Genomic DNA, 24,566 nt, shown 5'->3' with positions numbered 1-24,566 from the left:
CACTATCAAGAGTGTCCGGTGCTTTACGCGGCCATGATAGACTCCGCAGACCTGCACGATGCGTTGAACACTGATCTCACTCGACCCATCCCCGAATCCACCGTTTCCCAGATCATCTCTCTCCCTCCCTTTCTCCCCATCTCTGGTGTCTCCAATTTCCGTGACCTCAGCTACGAGAACAACCTCCGACCCGGCTACGTCTACCGGTCGGCCAATCTCTCAGATATTACAGAAGATGGCAAACGCACGCTGGCTGAGGAGTTGGGGGTGACGACCATCTTTGACCTGCGCAACGAGAGCGAGCGCGTCAAGGCTCCCGCGCCCCATATTGATGAAATCGACACGGTCTGGGAACCGTACGGGGCCAAACCGGCCACGTTGAGCCTGCGCGACTTCGCCGGAGATGACCACGGCGTGCGTGGCTTCGTGAAGATGTATTCGGGCATTCTGGAAGCGTCCGCACCGGCATTTCACCAGGTCTTTAAGCATATCAGGGATCAACCTGATGATCCGTTTGTCTTTCATTGTTCCGGTACGTCGCCTCTTTTGATCGGAATAGTTTCCTTTCTTCTGTCTTGTTTTTCTTCTTTTTCCCCCCTCCTTTCCCTCTGAGGATCTTCCGAGATATCGCACAAGGACGCGATGCGACGGCTGCTCGTCACTCCCGATTTAACCCCATTCTAACTTGATCTGTGCCCTTTTTTTGACCCCCCACAGCCGGCAAAGACCGTACTGGCGTCTTGGCCGCACTCATTCTCTCCTTGATGGGCCGGCCCCACCAAGAGATCATCGATGATTATATCCTCACGCGGGCGGGATTGGAGTGTGTGCGTGAGAATCTGTCTCAGGCGCTGGACTTGGATGAAGGGACCGACCATCTCAGTCCCGAGGCTCTCGGCATGCTGGAGCTGAGCGGTGTACGAGCGCCCGCCATGGCCGCCTTCTTGAAGCACCTCGAGTCCACTTACGGCAGTGGCGCCGAGGGCTACCTCACTACAAAGCTTGGCTTTACCGACGCGGATCTTCGGCAGATGGTGAAGAATCTGAGCGCGTGAAATGGAGTCGAGCCGAGTCGATGGACTGGGACAGAGGATCGAGACTGGGAGGAAACGAGCGTCCTCCCGTCGGTCGGTGAGTACGTGAGTCATACACTGTGTATACAGAGTGGCATGGATGGTTTCTGTGTGCTATAGAGAATGTAGAACGGACCATTGAGAGAGAAAATCAAATCCTGAGCGATACGACGACAACGACAAAGGCAACTACTGTCTTGGTCTAAGCGGTGAATCTGATACGACATTCTGGTACTCAAAAGTAGTGATACTCAAGTTGACACAAACTCCTTGTCTTTGTTGGTTCGAAATGGGGGTACCGCAATGTCCCCCGGGTGTAGCCCCCTCATTCGTCCCTTCCCACACTCGTGATCTCGGAGGTTTTTCACCCACTCGAGTGAATTCCATTTGATTTCCTTGAAATAATTCGAATAGCAGCAGAATTTCATCTTCGACTCTCATCGGCCATTGGTCATGTTTTGGAATGACTCCATCTACACTGGAAGATCATCACGACCGTACTTCTGCCAATGTACAATCACGGGCAACGATGCCACCACGACTTTCTCGTCCCCGCACATACTTCCAGTCCCACCCATCCGCTTCACTTCTCCTCTCTGAGCAGTTTCCAATTCAGGAACCGTTGTGGGCGGACTTCCGAATACATTCTATTAACGATGCTCTCACCGATCAGGCCGTGACAGATGATATGCCTGTAGCTCATACACGGAGCAGATCATCGAGGTATCTCATTCCGTCTCGTATTTCGGTCCTGCATAGGCTAGTCATCTCCGTTTTCCAATTGGAAGAGACCGGCCATTTGTCCGACCGACTGCCGTTGAATGTACCCTTACGTCAATTGATCTTCCGAACTTGATCTGCTCGTGCATCTGGCGCATTTAAGACATGCTACAAATACCCCAGCATGATGAAATGACTACCTTTTCCGCACAGGCACTCGGCTTGACCCGAAAACCATCCTGGACCCGCTCAAAATGCGTTGGAATCTGGAGCCTTGGTTAGCAGCCCTCCTTGCAACTGTCAAATTGGGTCGAGCGCAACATGTAGTCGACCTCGCGGGCGACGGCTGGATGGTCAGCAGCGACGCTCTCAATATTTCTGTGCCAGGCAGGCTGCCATCTCAGGTTCACCTGGATTTGCTGGCGGCCAAGGTCATCGGTGAGCGATCTGGTTCCACGTTCATGTTCATGCCAAGAAGCAAGCAGGATGTACGTGGACTGACTCTAGAGCAGGTGATCCGTGAGCACAGCATCCCCCAAACCGTCAACCCCGGTGACTGATGTCGAGCGCAACCGTAGGTACTATGGTCTGAACGACTTTCACCAACGCTGGATCTGCAACAGTAACTGGACCTACACCAGCCATCCTTTACAAAATTTGTGGGTGATCTAGTGTCAGTTTAAAAGTCAAAAGCAAGCAAATCTGATAAGAACCTCACAGATCGTCAAATGCCAAATCCTCGTGGCTGGTCTTCAACGGCTTAGACACATTCACCACGATCGAAATTTGTGGACGGACTGTCGGCACCACAGACAATCAGTTCCGCCAATATACCTTCGACATCTCTCAGGCTCTCAGCACTTGTAAAGATGCTCCGACGCTGAGAATGAATTTCGGAAGTGCTCCTAAAATCGCTGATGCAATTGCTCGCGAACCGAACTCTGAAAGTAGGTTTCAATTCGTACGGAGAGTTTCACAGAAGTAGTGTGCTTTTCTGACAATTTTGACCCTACTCCTGATGACAGAATGGCCGGAGAGCACGCAAATGGTCTATGAGTTTCCCAACCGCTGGTTCATCCGGAAAGAGCAATCGGATTTTGGATGGGACTGGGGCCCCGCCTTTGCGCCTGCTGGGCCATGGAGAGACGCGTATCTGGTACAATTCACTCGGAACGAGAGCATTTTCGTCGTGAATACAGACCTGGACATCTACCGCCAAGGACAGATCAATTACCTGACCCCCAATCAAAGTCAACCGTGGGTGGTCAATGCAAGCATCGACTTTATTGGCTCACTCCCCAAAAACCCTGTCATGAGCATTAAATTGACCGAAGTTGAGACCGGTGAGACACTCCACACTGAGGAACTGGGAAACGTCTCCACCTGCGGCCAGACCATCACAGCCAGCTTCACAGTTAGTCCCGATTCACCAAAATTGTGGTGGCCACTTGGTCTTGGTCGGCAGAGCTTGTACAATGCCTCAATCCTGATCCAAGGGAGCAATGGTACCACTTTGGCTCAAGTTGAAAAGCGGACCGGCTTTAGAACCATCTTCTTGAACCAACTCAACATCACCGACGAACAGCTCGCACAGGGAATAGCCCCCGGTGCGAACTGGCATTTTGAAGTAAATGGCAAAGAATTTTATGCCAAGGGCTCCAACTTCATTCCTCCAGATGCATTCTGGCCTCGGGTGACCGAAGAGCGCATGCGGCAACTTTTTGATGCGGTCGTCGCTGGAAACCAAAACATGTTGCGGTGAGTTCTTCATTCAAAGAGTGCCTTGGTCTGATTTATCTCTAGAATTTCTCAAATCCTATGAGGCGCTTGCTCTGACATGTGAGTTTGTATAGTGTATGGGCCTCGGGCGCGTACTTGCCGGATTTCATCTACGACATAGCGGACGAAAAAGGTGTTTTTCTCTGGAGTGAGTTTGAGTTTGGGGATGCTCTCTATCCCACCAACCAAGACTTCCTGGAAAATGTCGTGGCCGAAGTCACTTACAATGTGAGACGCGTCAATCACCACCCATCGTTGGCCCTGTGGGCTGGCGGGAATGAATTGGAAAGTCTTGAATTGCCGCTCGCGAAAGCAGCATCACCCCAGAACTACTCTTTTTACGTTGGACAGTATGAGAAACTCTTCATCAGCACGATCCTGCCTCTGGTCTACGAGAACTCGAGATCGATCTCGTACACGCCCAGCAGCACCAACAACGGCTATCTCCACGTGAATCTGTCGGCCTCGGTCCCCATGGTGGAGCGCTACGATAACATGACAAGTGGTCACTACTATGCCGATACGGATCACTACAACTACGACAGCAGTGCTGCGTTCGATTTTGGTACCTACCCGGTTGGCAGGTTTGCTAACGAATTCGGTTATCACAGCATGCCGAGTTTACAAACCTGGCAGCAGGCTGTGGATCCCGAGGACCTGCATTTCAACAGCAGCACGGTTGTTCTTCGGAATCACCATTATCCTCCTGGGGGCACTGAAACCGACAATTTGGCGAACCCCCTGAAGGGAATGGGGGAAATGACCATTGCCGTTGAGCGATATTATCCTATTCCCCACAAGAATGATTCGCTCGAGCAATTCCGTGCGTGGTGCCACGCCACCCAGCTCTTCCAAGCAGACATGTACAAATCAGAGATTATCTTCTACCGCCGAGGAAGTGGATTACCGGAGCGTCAACTCGGCTCCCTGTACTGGCAGCTTGAAGATATTTGGCAGGCGCCCACCTGGGCTGGAATCGAGTACGATGGTCGATGGAAGGTTCTCCATTACGTGGCCCGCGATGTCTATCAGCCGATCATTGTCTCGTCTTTCTGGAATTACACCACCGGCGACCTGTCCGTCTGGGTCACTTCCGACTTGTGGGAGCAAGCCAAAGGCACTGTCAACTTCACCTGGGTAGACATGTCGGGCAAGCCGATTGCAAAGAACGCAGGAACCCCCCAAAGCCAACCATTCACCGTCGGTGGACTTAACACGACTAAAGTATACGAAACCAAGGCCTCGAAACTCGAGATCCCTGATCCTCAAAATGCAATTCTCATCTTATCAATGAGCGCCAAGGGACGTATGCCCAATACCCAAAATACAACCACCTTTACGCACCGTGAAAAGGCCACATTGGTCTGGCCCAATCAAATTGCCCTTGTCGATCCAAAGATTGAATTGAAACATGATTCGCCCAACAATACCTTTGTCCTTGAAGCCCGAAACGGCATCGCCCTCTACACCTGGCTTGATCACCCGCCCGGTGTGGTGGGGTTTTTTGATGATAATGCATTTACTCTCGTGCCCGGGGAGAGAAAGACTGTTCATTTTACTGTGCAAAAGGATGACACGGGCGGAAAATGGAGGGAGAGTGTAACGGTGCGAAGCTTATGGGATCAGACCACTGATTGAAACTGTTTGAAAAGTACATCATTTCGTAATCTGGTGAGCGCAATTATGTTTAGGTCGGCGCTTGAAGAGAATGACTTGTGCGGATATCCCAATGACATAGCCATACAGAAGAAGATTAGGCCTCGTTGTAACTGGCGACCTAAACTTTGCTAAAGAGTCACCCTGTTCCAACTCAGTTAATTTGTGTGGCACGGCTCCTTCAAAAAAGGTGTGGAATTTCAAGGTCTCGAACACTGGGCATGTGCGACTCAATTCTATGAAGGACATATTATCGAGAAAGAACAGAAAGAAGGAAGAAGGACTTGCGAATTTCAAAGTTGTCAGAGCACTCCCAGTATGATCCGTCGTGGAAAGCAGAGAAAAGAAGAGAACTGGGAAATTTTCGAGAAAAAAGGGACCGCTAGACAAAAGGCGGAAGTAGAAGAAAATTTGTGCATTGCCATATCGTACATGAGAACGATGTTTTCCTCACAAGGGAGAAGAGAGACAGAGGGAGAGAGAGAGAGAGAGAGAGAGAGTTGTCGATGACCAGGGAAAATTAACAGAAGGGCTATTTTCGCCGAGGTAATAAAGAAATTGCAGGAAGAAGGGGAAAAAGAAGTAGGAAAGAGGGAAAAGGCGCAGGGAAACATTTTGACAAAGGGAAAACACACAGCGTCTACATGCTCGGGTTGATCCTTCAAGTTGGGCAAACAGAGGCATTGTCTGCTGTTTGCGTAACTATCACTGTTGATACGACAGAGACAAGTCGGGTCGATTTGATGGTTTGCTGGGATGTGACTGTAACAGAAGGGGTCTTCGTCAGTGTCACCATCTCGTTAGTCACCATGGATGTCGAGAAATCTGTGTCGACAGTGACCATCTCCGTCACTGTGGCAGTAGACGTCGACGGAGCAGCAGTAACCTCGACTGTCTGGGTAGCGGTTTTTATGGAGCCTGGAGCCAAATCCGCAGCCGATTTTTCAGCGGCGCGCACGTTCTCCGAGGGGCCGGCAGTTCTTGTACTTGTGATGGTGACTGTTCCGTCTGGGACGGTTGTGTAAACGACAGATGTCATCGTCGTGGTGACGAGCATCGTCGCGGTCTTCGCATCCACGGTACGCGTCTTCGTGACTGGACGAGTGACGGTTTCGATAGGACCGGGGACACTGACTGTCGAAGTCGCCACGTATTTGGTCATCGTCGAATGATTGCTAGCATTTTGACGCTGTCTGACAGATCGGGGCGGCAGCAGGCCACGCTTCTGCTGTCTCGGCGTACAGCTGAGAGTGGTCGTGGTGAAATCCGTGCTTGTTGATGTGATGGTCGCAAGCACGGTCGTTGGCATCAACGTTTGTATGAAAGTGCCGTTGCCGATCATGGTTGTTATCGCCAAGTCAGGCTCCGAGGCGGCAATGAGAGGGGCTTGAACGTTGGTTTTAGTGATTGTTTTGGTCGACGTAATCGTTGTCTCAGCAATGGTTCGAGTGACTGTTACATAGACAGTGGTGGTTTGCGTTCCCCCAATCGACAAATTATCAATGTCAATCACAATGATCGTAGTCGCAGGGCCACCGGTGACTGTAGACGTGGCCGCAATGACTGCTGTTGTCGTCGAAGCTACCGTCAAAGCGTCGGGGGCGATCTCAATCGTGATCGTAGGGGTGATGATTGAAGTGGTAGGACTCCCAGTGATGGTGGTTATTGAAGTCCCAGAAAGAACGACCGAACCTGGAGTTGAAGGATCCGAGCCATTTCCTCCACTAGATTCCGGAGCTGGATCACTTCCGTTCGGGTTTGCTGAGCTGTCTGCGTCATTGCCGCTGGAAGAACCAGTGCCGTCTCCATTCACGGAGCTCCCATCAGCCCCAGTACCTGAGTTGGAGCCACTCGATGACCCGGTTGAGCCATCTCCAGATCCACCACTACTTGTCGAGGAGCCTGCCCCGTCTCCATTAGCAGCACTCCCTGAGCCAGAACCATTCGACCCTGACCCTGCACCGGACCCAGAGGGGTTAGAACCTGAGTCCGAACCTGAGTTTCCTGAACTCGAACTTCCTGAGCCTGGTCCAGATCCTGAGCTCCCTGAACCTGCGCTGCCAGCGCCTGAACCTGATCCATTGTTGCCGAAACCATTCGACCCGGACCCAGACCCTGAGCTGGAACCTGATCCTGAGCTTCCAGAGCCAGAGCTACCAGACCCTGAGTCTCCTGAGCCAGACCCTGAGCCAGAGCTACCAGAGGTTCCTGAGCCTGAGCTACCAGACCCTGAGTCTCCTGAGCCAGACCCTGAGCCAGAACCTGAGCCAGAGCCAGAGGTTCCTGATCCTGAGCTACCAGACCCTGAGCTACCAGACCCTGAGTCTCCTGAGCCAGAGCTACCAGAGCCAGAGCTACCAGAGCCAGAGCTACCAGAGCCAGAGCTACCAGAGCCAGAGCTACCAGAGCCAGAGCTACCAGAGCCAGAGCTACCAGAGGTTCCTGAGCCTGAGCTACCAGACCCTGAGTCTCCTGAGCCAGAACCTGAGCCAGAGCCAGAGCTACCAGAGCCTGAGTCAACTGAGCCAGACCCTGAGCCAGAACCTGAGCCAGAGCCAGAGGTTCCTGATCCTGAGCTACCAGACCCTGAGCTACCAGAGCCTGGACCTGATCCACTGTTTCCAGAACCATTCAAGCCGGACCCACTAGAGTCTGGGCTGCTTGAACCTGAGCCCGAGCCTGACCCTGACCCAGAGCTATCAGAGCTTGTGCCTCCAGTGCCCGAGTCGCTGGAGTCTGGATCGCCGGCGGAGCTCGATGTGCCGGTCCCTCCACTGTCAGATCCGCTTGATCCAGATCCAGTTGACCCCGACCCGTCGTTTCCAGAGCTGCGACCACCACCCGGGCCCGAACTGGTCGAGCTCACGTCGGCGCTTTCGATCGCGGCGAGAATGGCAGGATCGATCCAGCTCGTATCTGGGCCTGTAACAGCGCCGATTGAAAATGGCTCTAGATTCCCACTTCCGATCTCAGTAACGTAGGGCGACCGAGCAGCTGCATTATTACTGTATGCCCCTGGTCCGGTATTCTGGTACTCGTCGTACTCGTTCCCGTTCTGCGTCTTTGGGTCGACCTTGACTCCAGTTGGAGTGATGAGGGCGCCGAGGGATGAATCACGGTAAAGAATCTGGGCTCCGGGCTCGTTGGCTGCAGCTAGGTAGACATCGATGATACTGTTGCCCGGCTTGCTGATGATTTTGGATCGATCGACAACCACAGTTGCTCCTCCGTCGGGCATGGATCCTTCGATATAAACCACGGTGGATGAGCTGGTCGTTGGGACTATAACTGTGTTGAAGATATAAATGTCGGATGCCCCGTCGATCAAATCGGTGGGCGCTTCGATATAGCTGTTGGCAATGACCGCCTGTGCTTGATTTCCTCGAATCGCTGGACCCCCCGAGGAAATGAATTGGCATTGGTAGAAGCCAATCTTGTTGCCTTGAAGCGATACTGCGCTCTTTGATGTCCCGCTGTTCAAAAAGTTGACATTTTCAATCGTCAGTCCGGCAACGTCCGCGTTCACGGTGAGCGCAGTACCGTCGCTTGCAACAGTTACTTGGTTTTTGGTGAAGTCGTTTTTGCTTGAGGCTTGGGCAACGATTGCGACCGACGGAGTGGATTTGATTGTGAATGCTGGGTAAGTGCCACTCAAAACAGTCACTGTAGGGATTCCTTTGCCCTGTGCGTAGGAGACAGCCTCGCCGATTGCAGTAAATTGTCCAGTACCATCCTTGGCGACCGTAACGGGCGCTATTGTAAAGTCAGCGTCCATTCAGCTCAGACAACTTGGAAGTCTTCGTTCAAGGTCGAGCCAGGCGAAGATGTCCATACTTGGAGTATTGCCATCTGTGGTCCTAGTAATATACACTGTCGTTGAACAGGTAGAAGGGTCTGCTGCTGCTGTTGTCACAGTGAGGCCCACCAGACTCAGCGCCAAAAAAGATCGCATCTTTCCTGAGCATGAGAGAAAAGAATCAAAGACCAACATTCAGACAAATCTCGTTGAGCTCTGCGGTCTTCAAGCTGGGTATAAAAGATGGGAACATGTGAGAAGGATGGGCTTAGATTGCGATCGCATCTCGCATTCCACGCCCTACCGGGTCGAATCGTGCATATCCATTCAATTGGGTAGCTTGGGACCGAGAGATCTCGAACGTCGAGCCAATCCTAAGGAGAAACATAGGGAGATGAAAGTGTGGAATTCCATCCCAATTGAGAAAAAAGAAAAGAAAGAGTAAAATAAAAAGAGAAAATATATCGATATACAGTCCGAGGCTGGAAATCATCGAGGGTGGGAAGAGATGAAGGAGAGAGAGGCCCGCATGGTTGAGGTATTTTTTTTCATTGCGATAGGGCAAGGCGGTATTGGCTCTGGTCGCATAGAGGCAGCTTTCTGTTTACTGTTCCTGGACGATTCAACAACAACGACCTTCGAAAAGCCGCAGTGTGCTCTCTCCATGATCTCTGAGTTAATTCAAGCGAGAAAGGTATCTTTCTCTACCTTCTGGCGCTACGGAAGTTGCCGCGACGCATGCAGATCCCATGCCCTTCCCTTGTTGTTGTTGGGTCCCTCTTTGGAGTAATGCACCATTGCTCACAACGTGCATATTGCAGTCTGGAAGCCGACATTGATCTTCTGATCTGCATTGTATTTTCAAATTGTTTTTGACTAAAGAGCTTCATTAATCTTTCATCATTCAGGGGCTCAGTCGGGTCTGTCTTTGATCCACTCTCTCATAGGAGATGATGCGACAAGGAGAATATTTCCGAGCAAGGGAGGGCCGCGAGTGCGACTCCGTAATGCCCCTCTGCATTTTTATGGGAAACCCGTTGATGTGGCACTCTTTGTCCAGAATCCACATGCGTGTATTAGGTATGAGTACTTCTACCTAATTTGAGCCTTTGGGGCAGATTTCTAGGTGCCTGCGATCGGTATCTTGTTCCACATGAGCCGAGCGAAACCAGTGAAGTATTCGAGCTCCGCGGAAAAAAGCAATCTCTTCATCAAACAAGGGCTTAACGAGGTTCCTTCACCAGATCAAGAAGACGGTTGTATATGTTCTCTCCAGGGGTGATCCCTTACCTGAGAATATGCTGAAGAGGTATATGGGTCATTCGGAATCGAAGTTCCAATCGTGTCTTGACGACTCGTGAGATCGGAGAGTTTCTGTGCAGTGTGAGTCGATTTCAATCTCGATCACGATAAGGTTCGCTACAAACAGGCTTCATGGACGCCTGAAGTTGGCAGCTAAAGGGCATCTACTCGGTGGCTTGAACTCTATGCATAACTCTAAACGTTTGTTCCGATGTGGTTCGTTTTCTCGTTCACTCGGCTGAATTCCGAGGAGAGCGGACTCGTAACCCTAACTCCCAAGAATCTCTTGGTTTCTGTTAAACTTTCGGAGACGGACTTCTGCAGTGTTAAAAGCTCTCTGGATATCTTTTAAGCTTTTGCGGAATATTAAAACCATGGCATTGTGTCACGACATATCACGTCCATATCTCCTGGCATGTTCCATGAACTATGTTGTGTACCTCGTTGGAGTGGTTGGCCCGAAGCGTAGGTTTAACCTTAATTTGTATACCGGGCGATATTGAAATAAGATCGATTCAATTTGACTACACACGATCGCCAATCGGCGGGTAACGGACAGTACTGCCGCATTCTTGAAATAATCCTCGGTTTTTTTAACCCCCCCCCCCCCAAAAAACTCAAACCTGAGCTGCCGTTACACAAATAAGCGGAATATCGAATCCTGATGACATCACTGATATCGAGATGGAAAGTTATCGCATTCATGGCGCACAATACAAATGCATTATGAGAGCCTAGTCTTTTAAATCGTTGTTGCAGCGACGTGCAACCCCTCTCAGAGTCTCCGGCCGCGGCATTTAATTGATCGATAGAGTGTGAACATCTGATTCCTCCATCAAAACATCATATTCTGACCTTGTGCTTGGTCTTTGATTGTTTGTCCAGCGCGTATCTGATCGTAATCCGTGAGAATTCATTGGGAAAACGTCAAAACGAATTCAATTTCTTGAGCATAACAAACAATTGATCTCGATGTTATGATAGCACTTTGATTGGAACAAAATACATAGTGCATAGCCCTAGTGGGACTGAAGACGGGAGGAAACCCGCCTTATATGATAATAATGGTTTGTAGGTGACGATCCATTGCACCTCCATGGGTCTGATTGAGGTAGCGCTCGAGAGCTCAAGAATTCTAAATTACATAGAGAGGTTGTTGTCAAAATCGACCCCTTCCATCGTCAAGAGCGGGACGCGACTTGCAGAACATAAAGATCACAAGCTCGAATAATAGCTAAAGCAGGCTTGGATGGATTTTACAAGTCTCACAGTAAATAAGAGCGCAAAACAATCTCAAGAAGCCCATCCGCCTTGTTGCAAATGACGAGTCATCGCGGGGCGTTGTAGTTATTCCTGTATAGCTGGAAGTGATTACAATGAGAAGCGATTCGCCGGCAAGGCATGAGACTTTAACTATCGAGAATTCTCTCTTGTCTTTGCAAAGGGTTTGCTGGAAGTTCAAATTCAGTTGTAGAGTTGACATGAAATTTAGTAGCTTCTAGGAGCTAGGCTTTCACCTATAGATTCAGTTGGTATGCGAAGCCGGGACTGGTCCAACATATAGTTATAGCGTCGACTTCGGAACCTTCATAGCGGGGCGAGTGCTTGAACGAGAGGGCCTGGGGCTCTTCACAATTGGAAGGAGTTATCTGAGCCGCGCAGTAGACACCGCCTGCCTGATCATCCAGAGAGCACGACTTTGGCCGGCGGTGAGATTTTGCGGTTTCTATGGATGCATCCCCTTCGCCCATGTACTTTTGGTTCAAACTGGGATTTCTATGGGGATTGGTAGATTTTTGCTCCAGGACCCTCAATTCTTGCAAGTATGTGTTTCTCGAAAAAAAGTTTCTTTCCTTTTTGACCATACGACCATCGCATTGGTAACGGTCAATGTGACACATATGAATACTTAAAAGCTACACACTGTAGGGGTGCAGGTAGATTCGATTGAATTAATCGGTCGGCGGCGGTTACTCTCGCGGCCGCAGAAATGGCCGCGGCGTGGGGATGCCGACGCCAACCGAGCCCATGCCCTCTCTCCGCATGGTCTCCATACTTTCCCCAGACTGGCGATCTGCCATTTGACCCTCGACAGAGAAGGCATTATTCCTCATTCTCTCTCCAATTCACAAAATGTCATCGAGAGCTCTCATACAAGGGTCATGGCGAGTCGCTTGCCGCAGTCCCCGTGCTGTGACCCCCAAACCCACATGTGCTCCACGACGATGGACCAGCTCAATCTCACAAAGACCAGGATCAGACCGGTAAGTTGACCGTTGACCCCTGGACGTAGCATTGGTCTCTTGAATGGGCGCATTCTGACGGAGAATTGATCCAGGGTACTATTCCCCGGAGCTGTCAACAGTAAATTCACGACAGACATGTCCTTCCTGAAGGCTTCCGACCTCCCCGCAATTCCCACATACCGAGTCATTGACGCCGACGGCGAGATGGTGGACAAATCAAGAGCGGCCCCAGATGTGTCGGATGAGGAGGTTTTGACGTGGTACAAAAACATGCTGTCGGGTACGTGGAGCACATCAAAGCTGTTCGAACATGTCTAATGGGTCCCAGTCAGCATTATGGACGTGGTGATGTTTGAAGCACAGCGCCAGGGGCGACTGAGCTTTTACATGGTATGTTTGACTCGCGGGGAGTGTCAGGAAGCGGCATCGTCCATCGGCTGACTTTTGAATTGCCAGGTATCTGCGGGGGAAGAAGGTATTGCGGTTGCTTCTGCTGCTGCTGACCCCCGATGATGTGGTCTTCGCTCAATACCGCGAGGCGGGTGTTTTCCAGCAACGAGGGTACACCTTGAAGAACTTTATGGGGCAGTTGTTTGCCAATTGCAATGATACGGGCAAAGGCCGAAACATGCCTGTTCACTACGGACAGAACTATCCTCGCATGGTGAGCCAAACCCCCCCCCCCCCCCCCCTTTCGCAACAATTGATAGCGGCCGGCGATCCCCACTGTTACCTGGCACTAACCCTCAATCCCAGCACACGATCTCATCCCCCTTGGCGACCCAGATCCCTCACGCAGCGGGAGCCGCCTATGCACTGAAACTACAGGATCTTCAGGATCCTAACCGGGACCGTCGAATCGTGGCCTGCTACTTTGGCGAGGGCGCAGCCAGCGAGGGCGATTTCCACGCGGCTCTCAATATTGCGGCTACCCGATCATGTCCCGTCGTGTTCGTATGCCGTAACAACGGATTCGCCATCTCTACGCCAACCCTTGAGCAATACCGCGGTGATGGAATCGCCAGCCGAGGCGTTGGATACGGGATCGATACCATTCGGGTCGACGGTAACGATGTCTTTGCCGTCCACGAAGCGATGAAAGAGGCCCGCCGGCTCGCATTGACCGATGGGGGACGACCCGTGTTGATCGAGGCCATGAGTTACCGTGTTTCCCACCACAGCACAAGTGATGACAGTTTCGCATACCGTGCTCGCGTGGAGGTTGAGGACTGGAAGCGCCGGGACAACCCCATCATCCGTTTGAGGAAGTGGTTGGAGAACAAGGGGTTATGGAACGAGGAGTTGGAGAAGGAGACTCGTGACTCGATGCGAAAGGCCGTTCTCAAAGAATTCAGTGAGGCTGAACGGGAAAAGAAGCCGCCTCTTCGAGAAGCCTTTGAGGATGTCTACGAAGAGGTGACTGAGGAAGCACGGGCGCAAATGAAGGAGCTGAAGCGGATTTTGGAAACATATCCCGACGAGTATGATCTGCGGCCCTACAAGGATGGGGTGAAGGGACTAGACTAAATTCCCTACCACCGTCGAGTAATGAAAAATGAACCTTGATATCTTTATCATATTTGGAAACTCATGCTTAGATTTGCCAAGACCTTATAGTGAGCTGCAACTTGTCCCGCACAAGTCAGATTCTATGATCTTCTAGAGACATTGAAGTTGAAGCCTTGTCATTGCATCCGCGTTGCTGGCTTTGCAGACCAACGGCGGGACAGACGCGAATGCATTTCCGTCCGGTATCAGTCTCACATTCCATGAACCGTGCAATCGGGTCTTTTTTACTTGCCAGAGACTCCGATGGGACCCGACTGTGTGCCCACCACGATGCTTACCTAATCAGCCCGGTCGGATGGCCTTTTCGCTGGGGAAAATAGTCATCGCTGGATTCGAGAAAGCGAGTTGCTCCCACTCCATAAGGTCCAATCCCGTCTTGAGATTCCGGAGGTAAATTAAAAAAAAATAAAAATAAAAAGGGGGAATGAAACCACCGCCAGCAATCCCAGCCATTTACACCTCAATCTGTGCAATTGAGAAGCGGACGACCTTCCCAAGAAATGATTCCATTCTTCCAACGGTCTCGGGGAGATCCCTGGCATCGGATCGGCCTTGCATCCGCATTCCCCGATCTGAGCTCGAACCAACCTGAAGACTGCTCCAAGATCACCCCCAGCTGCAAAGCCTTTTACATTCCTAGCTCGAATGGGTCTTCCAGTGGCGATGCGCCAAAAGAAGCCGACATTGAAGCCCCTGGAGACTTGAAGGACCAGGTTCTGGTATTTCAATACAAGGGCAAATTTCACGCCGTCGATCACGTAAGTAACAAACACACTGGTGTTTATCAACGTATTCCACGCCTCCCTCCCAAAAAAAAAAAACAAAAAAAACAAATGAGCCTAGTTGCAACGTTGTGGGGGGGGGGGGGGGGGGGGGGGGATCGCCATTGTTTTCAAAACGATTTAACCCATTTTGTCACAGTCGTGTCCTCATTCATCATTCCCGCTTTCGCAGGCGAGCGTCTTTGACATTGAAGATTTTGGAATCACGCTCAGTGCCGGTCTGACATGCCCCAAACACGGGTGGTCTTTTGATCTCTTTTCGGGACAAGGGGATCGTGGGAACTACAAGTTGAAGATTTGGGAGGTCGAATTACGCGAGCCCGCAGTCTCGAGTGAAGATGGTTCCAAAGGCGATATGGAGGTATGGGTGAGGAGGAAGCAGCGCATCGGCTAAAGTGTTTCTCTTTGGTTTTCTTTTTCTTTTTCTTTTTCTTTTTTCCCTCCCACTTTCAACCACAAGTCATCCTCGCAGGTGTCAATCTTCTAGGGATAGATAGCAGAGCGGAGACGATCTCAGATGCATTTCCCGGAAATAGTCACAGCAATCAAAATGCATATGTCTTCAAAATTCAAAATCTAAGCTATCAATGGAACAATGCGGGCACCTGTGAGCGACAAGTGAGGAGAGTGCAATTCCACTATGATATTTTTCCATCCCGTTGCTCTCGACACGGTAATTTGCGATGCCTCGAAAATGTGAATGTTGGTAAAGGGGATTTTTTTTATCTCACCTGCAGAATCTCATTGCGCATGCTCAAAGAGTGTTGCCGGTGCCTCGAAGCATCTCTCATGAAGAAAGAGATATATGGCCAATCAAATCACTCTCTTCCGTGTACATAGCTCTTTTTGAAAACACTGCGATGAAAAGAAAAAGAGCCAAACATGCGAGCCGCAGTAGCCGGAACCCAGTAAATGTCCAGCAAGATTTCTTTTTCAGAGTACGGAGCCCAAGAGCTCATTTTCTCCCTCTGAACGAGGCGACATTCACGACTGGAAGTGTGTTACCAGACCAGCAATGTCCACCTCCGGACGAAACCTGAGCACACGATAATGAGGTGTCAACGGACTACCCGGATGAGGGATAATCTACCCGGTCTTTCCATCCTTCTGATACGTTCATTGTCTCGCATCAAGTCGAGATGCTCGAAGTGTTCTTACCTCGAGTACAGGGATGTGAGGTGGCCGATCTCATTCCAGAGGCAAACCTCAATTTCTACGGAATGGGCGCTACGCAGTTTGCTTTAAGACGATCTACCAATGGAAGCCAAATGTGGCCTGGTAGATATTCCCTCCATTGAAAGAGATAAACACTGATGATATTCAATGTCTGTCACAATAGCGACAATCTGCTTACTGTGTGATTGGAGGCATTTGTATAATGAGTTTCAGGAGGGTAAATCGAAGCTTCAGTTGGGAATCTAGGGTTACCAAGGGCTACTTAGATTGTCCGTGGGTACATTGAGAGAGTCAATACACAGCCCGAGAGTTATCTCATACGGCCATGAGGCAATAGGTGTCGCTTCCAGCAGCTATCAACCAGTTCATGAATCAGGTAAATGGCATCAAACATATGGAACCAGGCTGTTAACCAGAGGTCTGCTGAATCTGATCCAGCGAACCCAACTACGCAGTACGTACCTCATTTTCAAGTTCCCGTGAATCCCACGATTGTGTTGTACGATTTAATTTGATCTCATGGATAGATTATCATTCTAATGTCACGATGGCGTGCCTTTAAGCAAGCACGATATTACTCTGTGCCCGCAGTGGCTCTTTTGATCGCCTTCATGCCTCCATGTCGCTGCTGCTATAGCCAGAAAAATCTATATAGCGCTCCAACGTCTTTGCTACTTCAGCTGAGTACTGTTCTGAAACTTTCCATTGGGGCAACATTTTTGATCCTCAGCGCTTGAGGATGAGACACATCATATGAATGGCATACATATCATTATATCGAGTCTATTATGGATTTGTACAAAAAATTTTCAAAAATTGGAAGACGCCATGCCATGTTCGTCTCAAGCAGAACAGTAGGTTTTCAGACATTTGTTGACACAACATTCGTACATTGAACCACAGACTCTCATGTGATCTTACAAGATTCATTCGTCAACTGGCAGGAATTGAAGGTGGCAAACCCCCTCCCGTTCGGGCTTTCCGAGCACGGCCAAGATGTTGCTTTCAAGTGCTCTCGACCAAGGACAAGGCGGCCTGCTGAATCTTCTTGTTCCGGCGAAGAAGAGCAGCAAATTTCTTATCCAAAGAATCCAGCTCTTTTCGCGTGGTTTCCAAGTCCTTCTGCGACAGGCCGGCAAGCTCTTTGAGCTCGTCATTGGTCATCGCAGCGACCTCATCGATGGTGGCGTTGCTTCCAAGGTCACCGGTTGAGCCCAGCATTTGTTTCGCAGTCGCAGCAGCGAAAGAGCGGACAGCAGCGGTCGTAGTCTGGAGGAGCTCGGCCGAATGGGCAACAGCCCAATCGTGACTGCGCGTGTTATCCGCTTCCATTGCAGACAGGACATTCGGTGGGATGACCGAATCGCTTCCATTCACAACCTGATGGTGCGAGGCTGCATCCGTGTGAGCAGACTCATCATCCACCCAGCAAATGTTGTACTTTTCGGGAGTGGCGTAGAGAGCGTCCAGTCCACCGTTGATATTGCTCGAGTCATCACCAACAACAAAGGGATCCACATGAGCACCCCGTTTCTTCTCCAATTCCAGGTATCGATCCTCCTCTTCAACAGAAAGGTGATGTAGGACACATCCACGAGGCGTGATCAGACAGCGGTCAAAGAGGTGCTCTGCGTCGATTCGCACCGGTTGCCCACGCATCAAGGACTGTCGATGTGACTCAAGTAGCTCCAGGGGCTGGTTCAGCATATAATAGTCTGAGCCAATGCCCTTCATGTCAGTGCGTTGTGTGATATTCGCAGGGTTGAAAAGCGAGCTTTTGTGTAAATCTAGATCGCCGGATTTGTGCAGTTCGACAAGTAACTCATGCAGCGGCTTGGTTCTTTCAATAAAAAGGTCCTTGACAGGGCGGCCGGATTCTTCCGCATCCTTGACCAATTGCTCTACAGTGTTGTGGGAGCGCCATGGTTCTTCAGGGGCTTGCGGAGGTGTAGGGGGAGAGGGGGGAGGGGGATGCTCCAACGCAGGAGCCGGCTTAGTCGCCAACTTGGGTGCCGGCTGAGGTTGCTCCTTGTCCCGGGCTTTTTTGACTGGTTCGGGTTTTGGTTCTACCTTTTTGGGGGGAGGAGACATCGATTTGGCGAGCTCCGCAGACTCAGACGCAGTTGACACGGCAGCGTCCACAGAGGAGGGCGTAGTAGTCGGTGCCTTCTTTGTCTTTCGCTTACGCCCAACGATTGGAGCTTGAACGGGTTCCTCTGGAGCTGTAGCCTCCGCTTGTTTCGCCTCCGCCTCCTTCGCTTTCTGTCGTCTTTCCTTTTTGAGCTGGCTCTTTGTGATGGAGCGCACTGGGGCAGAGCCAATACGCGAAGTAGCGTGCGGAGAGCTTGCACGGGATGCAGAAGCCGATGGGAATGTATCAGCTTCCGAGCCAAAGTCCCCAGGTGTTTCAGGTCTGCTACTAGAAGATAGACTCTGTCTTCGGGATTGCGTCTTGACCGGCTTGGTGGCGACCCCATTCGGCGAGGGTGCGTTCGCGGGTGACAAAGCGACCTCGGTCTTGGGAGTGTCAACAACACGCAAGATCCGTGGCTGCCGCAAAGCAGAAGGTTCTGGGACACGGGGATTGGTGGTCGACGGCGTATGAGGGCGTGAGCTGACATTACCCAGGCCTGGCGTTGCTCCCGAAGCAATGGGCGTGCTATGGTCTGATTTCGTCGATGTGTGTTCCTGGGAGGCCAGATGCATGCTCAAGGTGACTTGCTCTGGTTTTGTGCCCACGGGATGGATCTTGTCGTCTTTAGGTTGCGGTTTCTTCTCCTCCAAAGTCGATAAGTCTAGCTTCGTATGCGCTCGAGCCTTGCTAGCAGCTTTGGCGACTGGGGAGCCCAAAGAGATTTGCGATGCGCTTTTCTCCCGCGCTGATGTGACAGGTGGACGAGATGGCTCTGGAGTCATGCTCAGGGGGTCATTTGACAAGTTCTTTTGGGATGGTGACCCAACGCGAGAAACATTGACGCTTAGACCAGGAGGAATGCTCGGGGCCGGAGAGGTCGGCTTCGACAGGCTCAATTGGTCCTGGAAGACAGCAGAAGCTGGGTGTGACTGGGGCAAGGGAAGTCCAGGAGGCAGTGATGGAGTCCCAACTCGACCGGCGGATTCACTGGGTATCTGGATTTGGGACTTCAAAAAGCCGAAAGTATCAACAGGCTGCATATCTGTGAATTTATTTTCGAGCGGTGAAAGGGCCTCGTTCACTGTCGATCTCCAAGTTAGCTACCTAGTTCAAGTCAGGTTCACCAATCAATGAAAAGCGATGAATGTTCAGATCATGAAGCGATGCAAAGAGTGATGATCACAAGCAGCAACCTAGAGCGCGCCACTTCATCCCGGTAGACTATGCAAGGTACGGAGCGCTGAACGGTAATTACATGGGGGTACTGGCATGCAAAGGCTAGTCACAAGATAGGGCAAAAGGTCTAGGAAAAGTGGCTGTGAGACAACTGTTTTCGAATAAGACCCTGTTCGGAGGATGGCGAAATCAGGGTAGGGAGGTTTTAACGTACATCAACCCTGAGGTGAGCCTCCACGGTCTCCAAGACACGTCGAGCAGTCCAACGAGAAACGAAATGCAATATCAAAAAGATCTCTGGGGGGTAGAACAGCCGCCGGAGAGCAGGAACGAGAGGGCTTCAAGATCATGCAATAACCCCAGGCGGAGTCCCATAAGACAGGGAAAACATATTGTGAATCACAAACAGAGGGGGATCGAACATAAGAATGACCATCATGAGACGCCGAAGGCATGCCAGCCAATCGAAAAAAGATCAAAAGCTTCTTCCACATGGATCTCAGAGCCAATGGGTAAAGGTTGGTGGGTGAACACGCACGGCGAAAACGGAACATGACCATGAGAGTAGTAAATATCGTAGTGCGGCACGATGATATTGACGCACATGATAGAAAAGTCATAAATGGGAAACCGCAGAAAAAAATATGCAAAGCGAGATCATCAATGTGGTATAAGAGAGCCAAAAATAAAAGCATGAGAGACACAAGAACACAAAAAAGAGAAAGGGGATGATAAACAAGAAAATGATTTACCAGCGGCTGAACCCGTTGGCGGCATACATCATCGAAGGGTTGTACCCACCTTGACCCTGGCTCCCGTACAACGCCTGCCCGGCAGTAGCACTGGCACCAACCTGGTGCATTCTCGCCTGCAAAATGCTCGGGTCCGCAAGATCTACTACACCACCTCCACCGGAGGAAGTGTTAGCGTGTCTCTGCTTCTTCCCCTTCTTCTTCTGCTTCTGTGCGCCACCAGATTCAAGAACTGAACCTGCCTGGGACCCATAGAAGGAGCCGAGAAGGCCGTTCACGGGAGTCAAAGGGGGTGGGGTTGGGTGCTGTTGTAGAAAAGGGAACATGTACTCACGCTTTGCGGCTTCCTGGCCCTGCACACTACCAACATTCGTGCCTGTTCGGCCACGAAGAAGTTCACGCATCAATTCAGGCGTCGCATCCTGTTTTCCCATTGTGGCGCCTAGGCCGATATTCGCATTTGCCGTAAATCCATGCCCCTGAGCGAACATACCACCGCCGCTTATAGGTGGAGTCCCTGCTGTCTTCAAGCCAGGAGGGGGGCCTTGCACGCCACTCGCATAGAACCCGCTAGCGAGGTTGTGCTGGGGACTCGGCGAAGAGATATTATTGGGCGTTGTGGCCTGCATTTGGCTTAACATTCGCGCATTGCTCATGTTCTTTGACCCAAGATCATTGGCGAAGGTGAAACGGGACGAAGGGCGCCCTTGACCTTGGAGAGCATTCAGTTGAGCAATTTGGTTCTGAAGCAAACCTTGACGGATTTGAGCAGCTTGGTCCAACGCAGCCGATCCCACACGTTCAGAGCCACTTGCTTGTTGATTACCAGCTGATTTGAGTAGCATTAATTGCTGCTGCTGGAGAGGCGTCAAGCTTCGACCAACCAGATTCAATCCTTGGAATTGGTGGCTTGTCGCAGACACCGGTGATCCCACAGTTGAATTTTCGGCAGTACCCTGTTGGGAGGGGGGTTGTATCGCTCCATGTGATTCACGGCTTTGCTGGGGTCCCCGTGAGGTGTTTGACTCCTCCGGCTCACCACCCAATTGAAGACTTCCGGCCTCCCGGCTCTCTTCTTCAACCGCGGCCGATTGTAGAATCTCTTGTTCACGTTTGGCGCGCTCTTGCTCGGCCTTTTCTCGCATCGCCCGGCGTTTGACGCCACCGTAAGGATCAATGAAAGACGGGTATGATTGAATCGCCTTGACATCTTCCTCTGAGAGACCGTCGGTCGAGAAAACGAACCTGAAGTCTGGATTCATAAGATCCTTGAGCAGACTGTCAAAGGGAGATGGCGCGGGAGGTAGGGGAGATGATTGCTTAGAACGAGGTGCTGGCGATTGAGCGGGAGGGGATTGCGATGCAGGCTGAGAGACTCGAGGGGGCTCTTGAGGTGTCGGAGATGGTTTTTCAGCACGCTTGGGCTCGTCGGAAGGCGCCGCAACATTCACCGTGGCAGGGCGAGGACTCTGTGACGCCTGACTACCGGTAAGGCTTGCTCGTCTGGTTCGAATTGTCGCATCTTTGTTCGCCCAGCTTGCGGATGATGGCAGCGCAGGCCCATCTGGAGCAACCGACCGCCCACTCAGCGAATCATCCTTGCTAGGCTGCCGACGCATCGTGTGAGCAATCGGCTGGGCGGGGCGTGGATGCGGGGGATGTTGAACATGACTCGGTCGCTGGCTGGATAAAGTGTTCATCGAAGAAAGATCGGAACGGCTGTAGCTCTCACTGTCCTCACCAGTCTCGTGCAAGAATGTGCAATTACGATTATTGCACGGCTCGTTGCGCAAAAATGAAGAGCAGTACTTGGTAGTGCCATATTGTGCCCTCAGAACGCGGTCGCCGTTCGCTGAACCGTCAACTGCAGCAATGCAGGTAGCAGCGTCTGCCTTCCGAGAGAATGTGACATAGACACCGATTCCCTGGTGAGGATTACCGCCAGGCTTTGCCTTGCTGACCACGATCTTCTCGATATCGCCGTATTGACCAAAGTAATCCCGCCCACGGAGTGTTTGAAGCAGTTGATTCTCGTCGCGAATTGTCGGATTAAGGCCGATTACGTAGACGAGGTTCTTTTGAACGACGCGAACCCCCGCGAGATTTTTTCTGCTCGATGCTTCGATCTCGCGCTTTTCGGCTTCTTTCTTCTTGGCAGCAGCAGCCTTTCTGTGTTTGAGGGCCAAATCTGCTTTGAATCTGGATTCGCAAAGACCGCATGTTAGGAAAATGAACTGCTTCCAGGTAGGGGTAAGGAAAGTCCAAATATGCCCCGACTCACTCTTCTGCGTCAGGTATTTTGTATTGGATTGTACTGTCATCGTAAGGTCGCCGGCAGTTGGGACAGCGGCCTTCTTCACTGTGGGTTTTGATGTTGTTGTAACAGAATTGACAAATCTGACCAGACGATAATCAGTGAATATCACCGATTATGACCAGCTGAAGCAAACAGTAGGTTCGCAGTCAGAACGTACCTGATACCCACAAGGACATGGTTTGAAGTTCTTGTCCGATAGATCGAACTCTTCGATACAGAGGGGACTTGACGGTCGTTAGCACGGTGGATCGAACATCAAATGCTTGGGGGAGCCCATACCAGAACTCGTCATCATCATCGATGACAGAGTCGATTTGTTGCCGATTAGACATGTTTGTGGTAAGGCAATGTGTTGTCGAACGGGGAAAGCGATACAGTAATCCGAACGCCAGGAACTCGTGGAAACAGTTGTTGTCAAGTTAAAACAAGCGGAAAAAATCCGGGGCCCTCTCTCCAAAATAATTAAGCAGAAAACGACTTGGGGAGCAAATAAGGACAAGAAAAGTAAGGAAAAGTCTCGACTCGGCGGTTAGGCTGGACGGCAACAGAGTTGGAAGAAAGGAAGGAAATCCAAGTACGGCTTCAATTTGCTGGCATTGCCCGAACGCGCCTAGCGTGGGGAATTATTATGTCAGCATCACGTGATACATCCGCAGGTTCAACCAACGTCCAACTTCACAAACCGCCTTGCTTGCCTACGTTCGCCCCAATTGTTGTCATTGCCAACCTCCCACAATGGCTTCCGCTCGCTCTTTGATGCGCCTGGGCTCCAGCCGCTCAGCGGCTTCAGCTGTGAGGCTCAATGCCCCCCGCACATTCTCGTCAGCGGCCTTCCGCTATGCCGCCAAGGCATCGACAGAGCCCAGCGCCCCAGAGCCTGAGAACATGCGCCAGGCGCAACGGCCTCGTATGTGGATTTTTGGGCGGCTCTGTGTCTGATGAGCAGATTCGCTGATTGAAACGTTCGTGTGCAGCTACCGGCCCTCTCCGCGCCCCTGTCGTCAACCCCGCCGACAAGTACCAGAACATGTCCGATGGCCTCCACAACTACGGACAGTACATTATGTCGTGTTTGCCGAAATACGTCCAGCAGTTCACCGTCTGGAAGGATGAGCTCACAGTGTACACTGCTCCTGCTGGTGTCGTCCCCGTCATGAGCTTCTTGAAGAACCACACATCCGCCGAGTACACACAGATCTCCGATATCACCGGTGTGGACTTCCCTACCCGTGACCAGCGTTTCGAGGTGGTCTATAACCTGCTCAGTGTTCGATACAACTCTCGTATTCGTGTGAAGACCTATGCCGACGAGGCCACTCCCGTCCCCAGTGTCACCGGTCTGTTCGAGGGAGCTCTTTGGTATGAGCGTGAGGTCTACGATATGTTCGGCGTGTTCTTCTCCGGCCACCCCGATCTCCGTCGTATCATGACCGATTACGGCTTTGACGGTCACCCTCTGCGCAAGGACTTCCCTCTCACCGGTTACACTGAGCTCCGGTACGACGAGGAGAAGAAGCGCATTGTTATTGAGCCTCTTGAGCTCACCCAGGCCTTCCGCAACTTCGAGAGTGGCACTACCGCCTGGGAGCCCGTTGGCTCCGGTCAGGACCGGAAGCCCGAGTCTGTAAGTTTCTCTGTCACTAAGGTTTGTGGCCCGGAGGGATAGTCGCTAACCACGTCGGCATTTAGTTCAAGCTACCAACTCCAAAGCCCGAGCCTAAGGAGGAAGAAAAGAAATAGAAAGAATATGTGCGCGTATCAATTTTCGTTTTCAAGCTTGTATGTACATATCAATAATCGTTTGCTTGGGGTGAATCCTGCCTCCGCTCATGGGTAGACACTGGGCACCGAACAATACAGTGTTTGCGCCGGATTTGGATTGCGCGCCCCAGATACGCCGTTCAAAGCCACCCGCAGTAAAACACGCGCTAGGGTTCACGATTGTCTGTAGATCGGTAGTAGTCCAATCTTGAATTTGATTATCCATCATCATTGTAAGTCTTTGGGAGATGACCTATGGATTCGATAAGCAAACCCAAATGACTGTCAATCAGAGCCATAGGTTTGAGCTGACTTTATCCAACCGTC

The 24,566-nt window shown here is 51.2% G+C and overlaps 8 protein-coding genes across 8 annotated transcripts; 5 read left to right on the top strand and 3 right to left on the bottom strand.

Annotated features, from left to right (window-relative positions):
• Window positions 1-33: 33 nt before the first annotated feature.
• POX_a01168 (uncharacterized protein) lies at window positions 34-1,055 on the top strand (the record flags this gene model as incomplete). Its single annotated transcript, XM_050110098.1, has 2 exons — window positions 34-532; window positions 718-1,055. The coding sequence occupies 2 exons, from the start codon at window positions 34-36 to the stop codon at window positions 1,053-1,055; spliced, it is 837 nt and encodes a 278-aa protein (XP_049973866.1).
• Window positions 1,056-2,047: 992 nt separating this feature from the next.
• On the top strand, window positions 2,048-5,210 carry POX_a01167 (Beta-mannosidase A; the record flags this gene model as incomplete). Its single annotated transcript, XM_050110097.1, has 6 exons — window positions 2,048-2,231; window positions 2,306-2,312; window positions 2,372-2,452; window positions 2,514-2,740; window positions 2,819-3,551; window positions 3,647-5,210. The coding sequence occupies 6 exons, from the start codon at window positions 2,048-2,050 to the stop codon at window positions 5,208-5,210; spliced, it is 2,796 nt and encodes a 931-aa protein (XP_049973865.1).
• A 679-nt stretch (window positions 5,211-5,889) lies between these two features.
• POX_a01166 (uncharacterized protein) lies at window positions 5,890-9,180 on the bottom strand (the record flags this gene model as incomplete). The annotated part of the gene is made up of 4 exons (XM_050110096.1): window positions 5,890-7,130; window positions 7,184-7,843; window positions 7,896-8,981; window positions 9,063-9,180. The coding sequence occupies 4 exons, from the start codon at window positions 9,178-9,180 to the stop codon at window positions 5,890-5,892; spliced, it is 3,105 nt and encodes a 1,034-aa protein (XP_049973864.1).
• A 3,279-nt stretch (window positions 9,181-12,459) lies between these two features.
• POX_a01165 (2-oxoisovalerate dehydrogenase subunit alpha) lies at window positions 12,460-14,099 on the top strand (the record flags this gene model as incomplete). Its single annotated transcript, XM_050110095.1, has 5 exons — window positions 12,460-12,590; window positions 12,665-12,852; window positions 12,901-12,962; window positions 13,045-13,236; window positions 13,329-14,099. 5 exons carry the CDS (start codon window positions 12,460-12,462, stop codon window positions 14,097-14,099), a joined length of 1,344 nt encoding a protein of 447 aa, XP_049973863.1.
• A 542-nt stretch (window positions 14,100-14,641) lies between these two features.
• POX_a01164 (uncharacterized protein) lies at window positions 14,642-15,317 on the top strand (the record flags this gene model as incomplete). Its single annotated transcript, XM_050110094.1, has 2 exons — window positions 14,642-14,899; window positions 15,063-15,317. The coding sequence occupies 2 exons, from the start codon at window positions 14,642-14,644 to the stop codon at window positions 15,315-15,317; spliced, it is 513 nt and encodes a 170-aa protein (XP_049973862.1).
• Window positions 15,318-17,104: 1,787 nt separating this feature from the next.
• POX_a01163 (uncharacterized protein) lies at window positions 17,105-19,273 on the bottom strand (the record flags this gene model as incomplete). Its single annotated transcript, XM_050110093.1, has 1 exon — window positions 17,105-19,273. One exon carries the CDS (start codon window positions 19,271-19,273, stop codon window positions 17,105-17,107), a length of 2,169 nt encoding a protein of 722 aa, XP_049973861.1.
• An 884-nt stretch (window positions 19,274-20,157) lies between these two features.
• On the bottom strand, window positions 20,158-22,810 carry POX_a01162 (uncharacterized protein; the record flags this gene model as incomplete). Its single annotated transcript, XM_050110092.1, has 4 exons — window positions 20,158-22,360; window positions 22,443-22,558; window positions 22,636-22,702; window positions 22,758-22,810. The coding sequence occupies 4 exons, from the start codon at window positions 22,808-22,810 to the stop codon at window positions 20,158-20,160; spliced, it is 2,439 nt and encodes an 812-aa protein (XP_049973860.1).
• A 403-nt stretch (window positions 22,811-23,213) lies between these two features.
• On the top strand, window positions 23,214-24,218 carry POX_a01161 (NADH-ubiquinone oxidoreductase 30.4 kDa subunit; the record flags this gene model as incomplete). Its single annotated transcript, XM_050110091.1, has 3 exons — window positions 23,214-23,385; window positions 23,453-24,102; window positions 24,168-24,218. The coding sequence occupies 3 exons, from the start codon at window positions 23,214-23,216 to the stop codon at window positions 24,216-24,218; spliced, it is 873 nt and encodes a 290-aa protein (XP_049973859.1).
• Window positions 24,219-24,566: the final 348 nt, after the last annotated feature.

Source organism: Penicillium oxalicum, chromosome I (genome assembly GCF_001723175.1).
Source record: "Penicillium oxalicum strain HP7-1 chromosome I, whole genome shotgun sequence".
Lineage (NCBI taxonomy): Eukaryota > Fungi > Ascomycota > Eurotiomycetes > Eurotiales > Aspergillaceae > Penicillium > Penicillium oxalicum.
The sequence above is the reverse complement of the archived record's forward strand: the minus strand, read 5'-3'. Positions and strand labels throughout refer to the sequence as shown.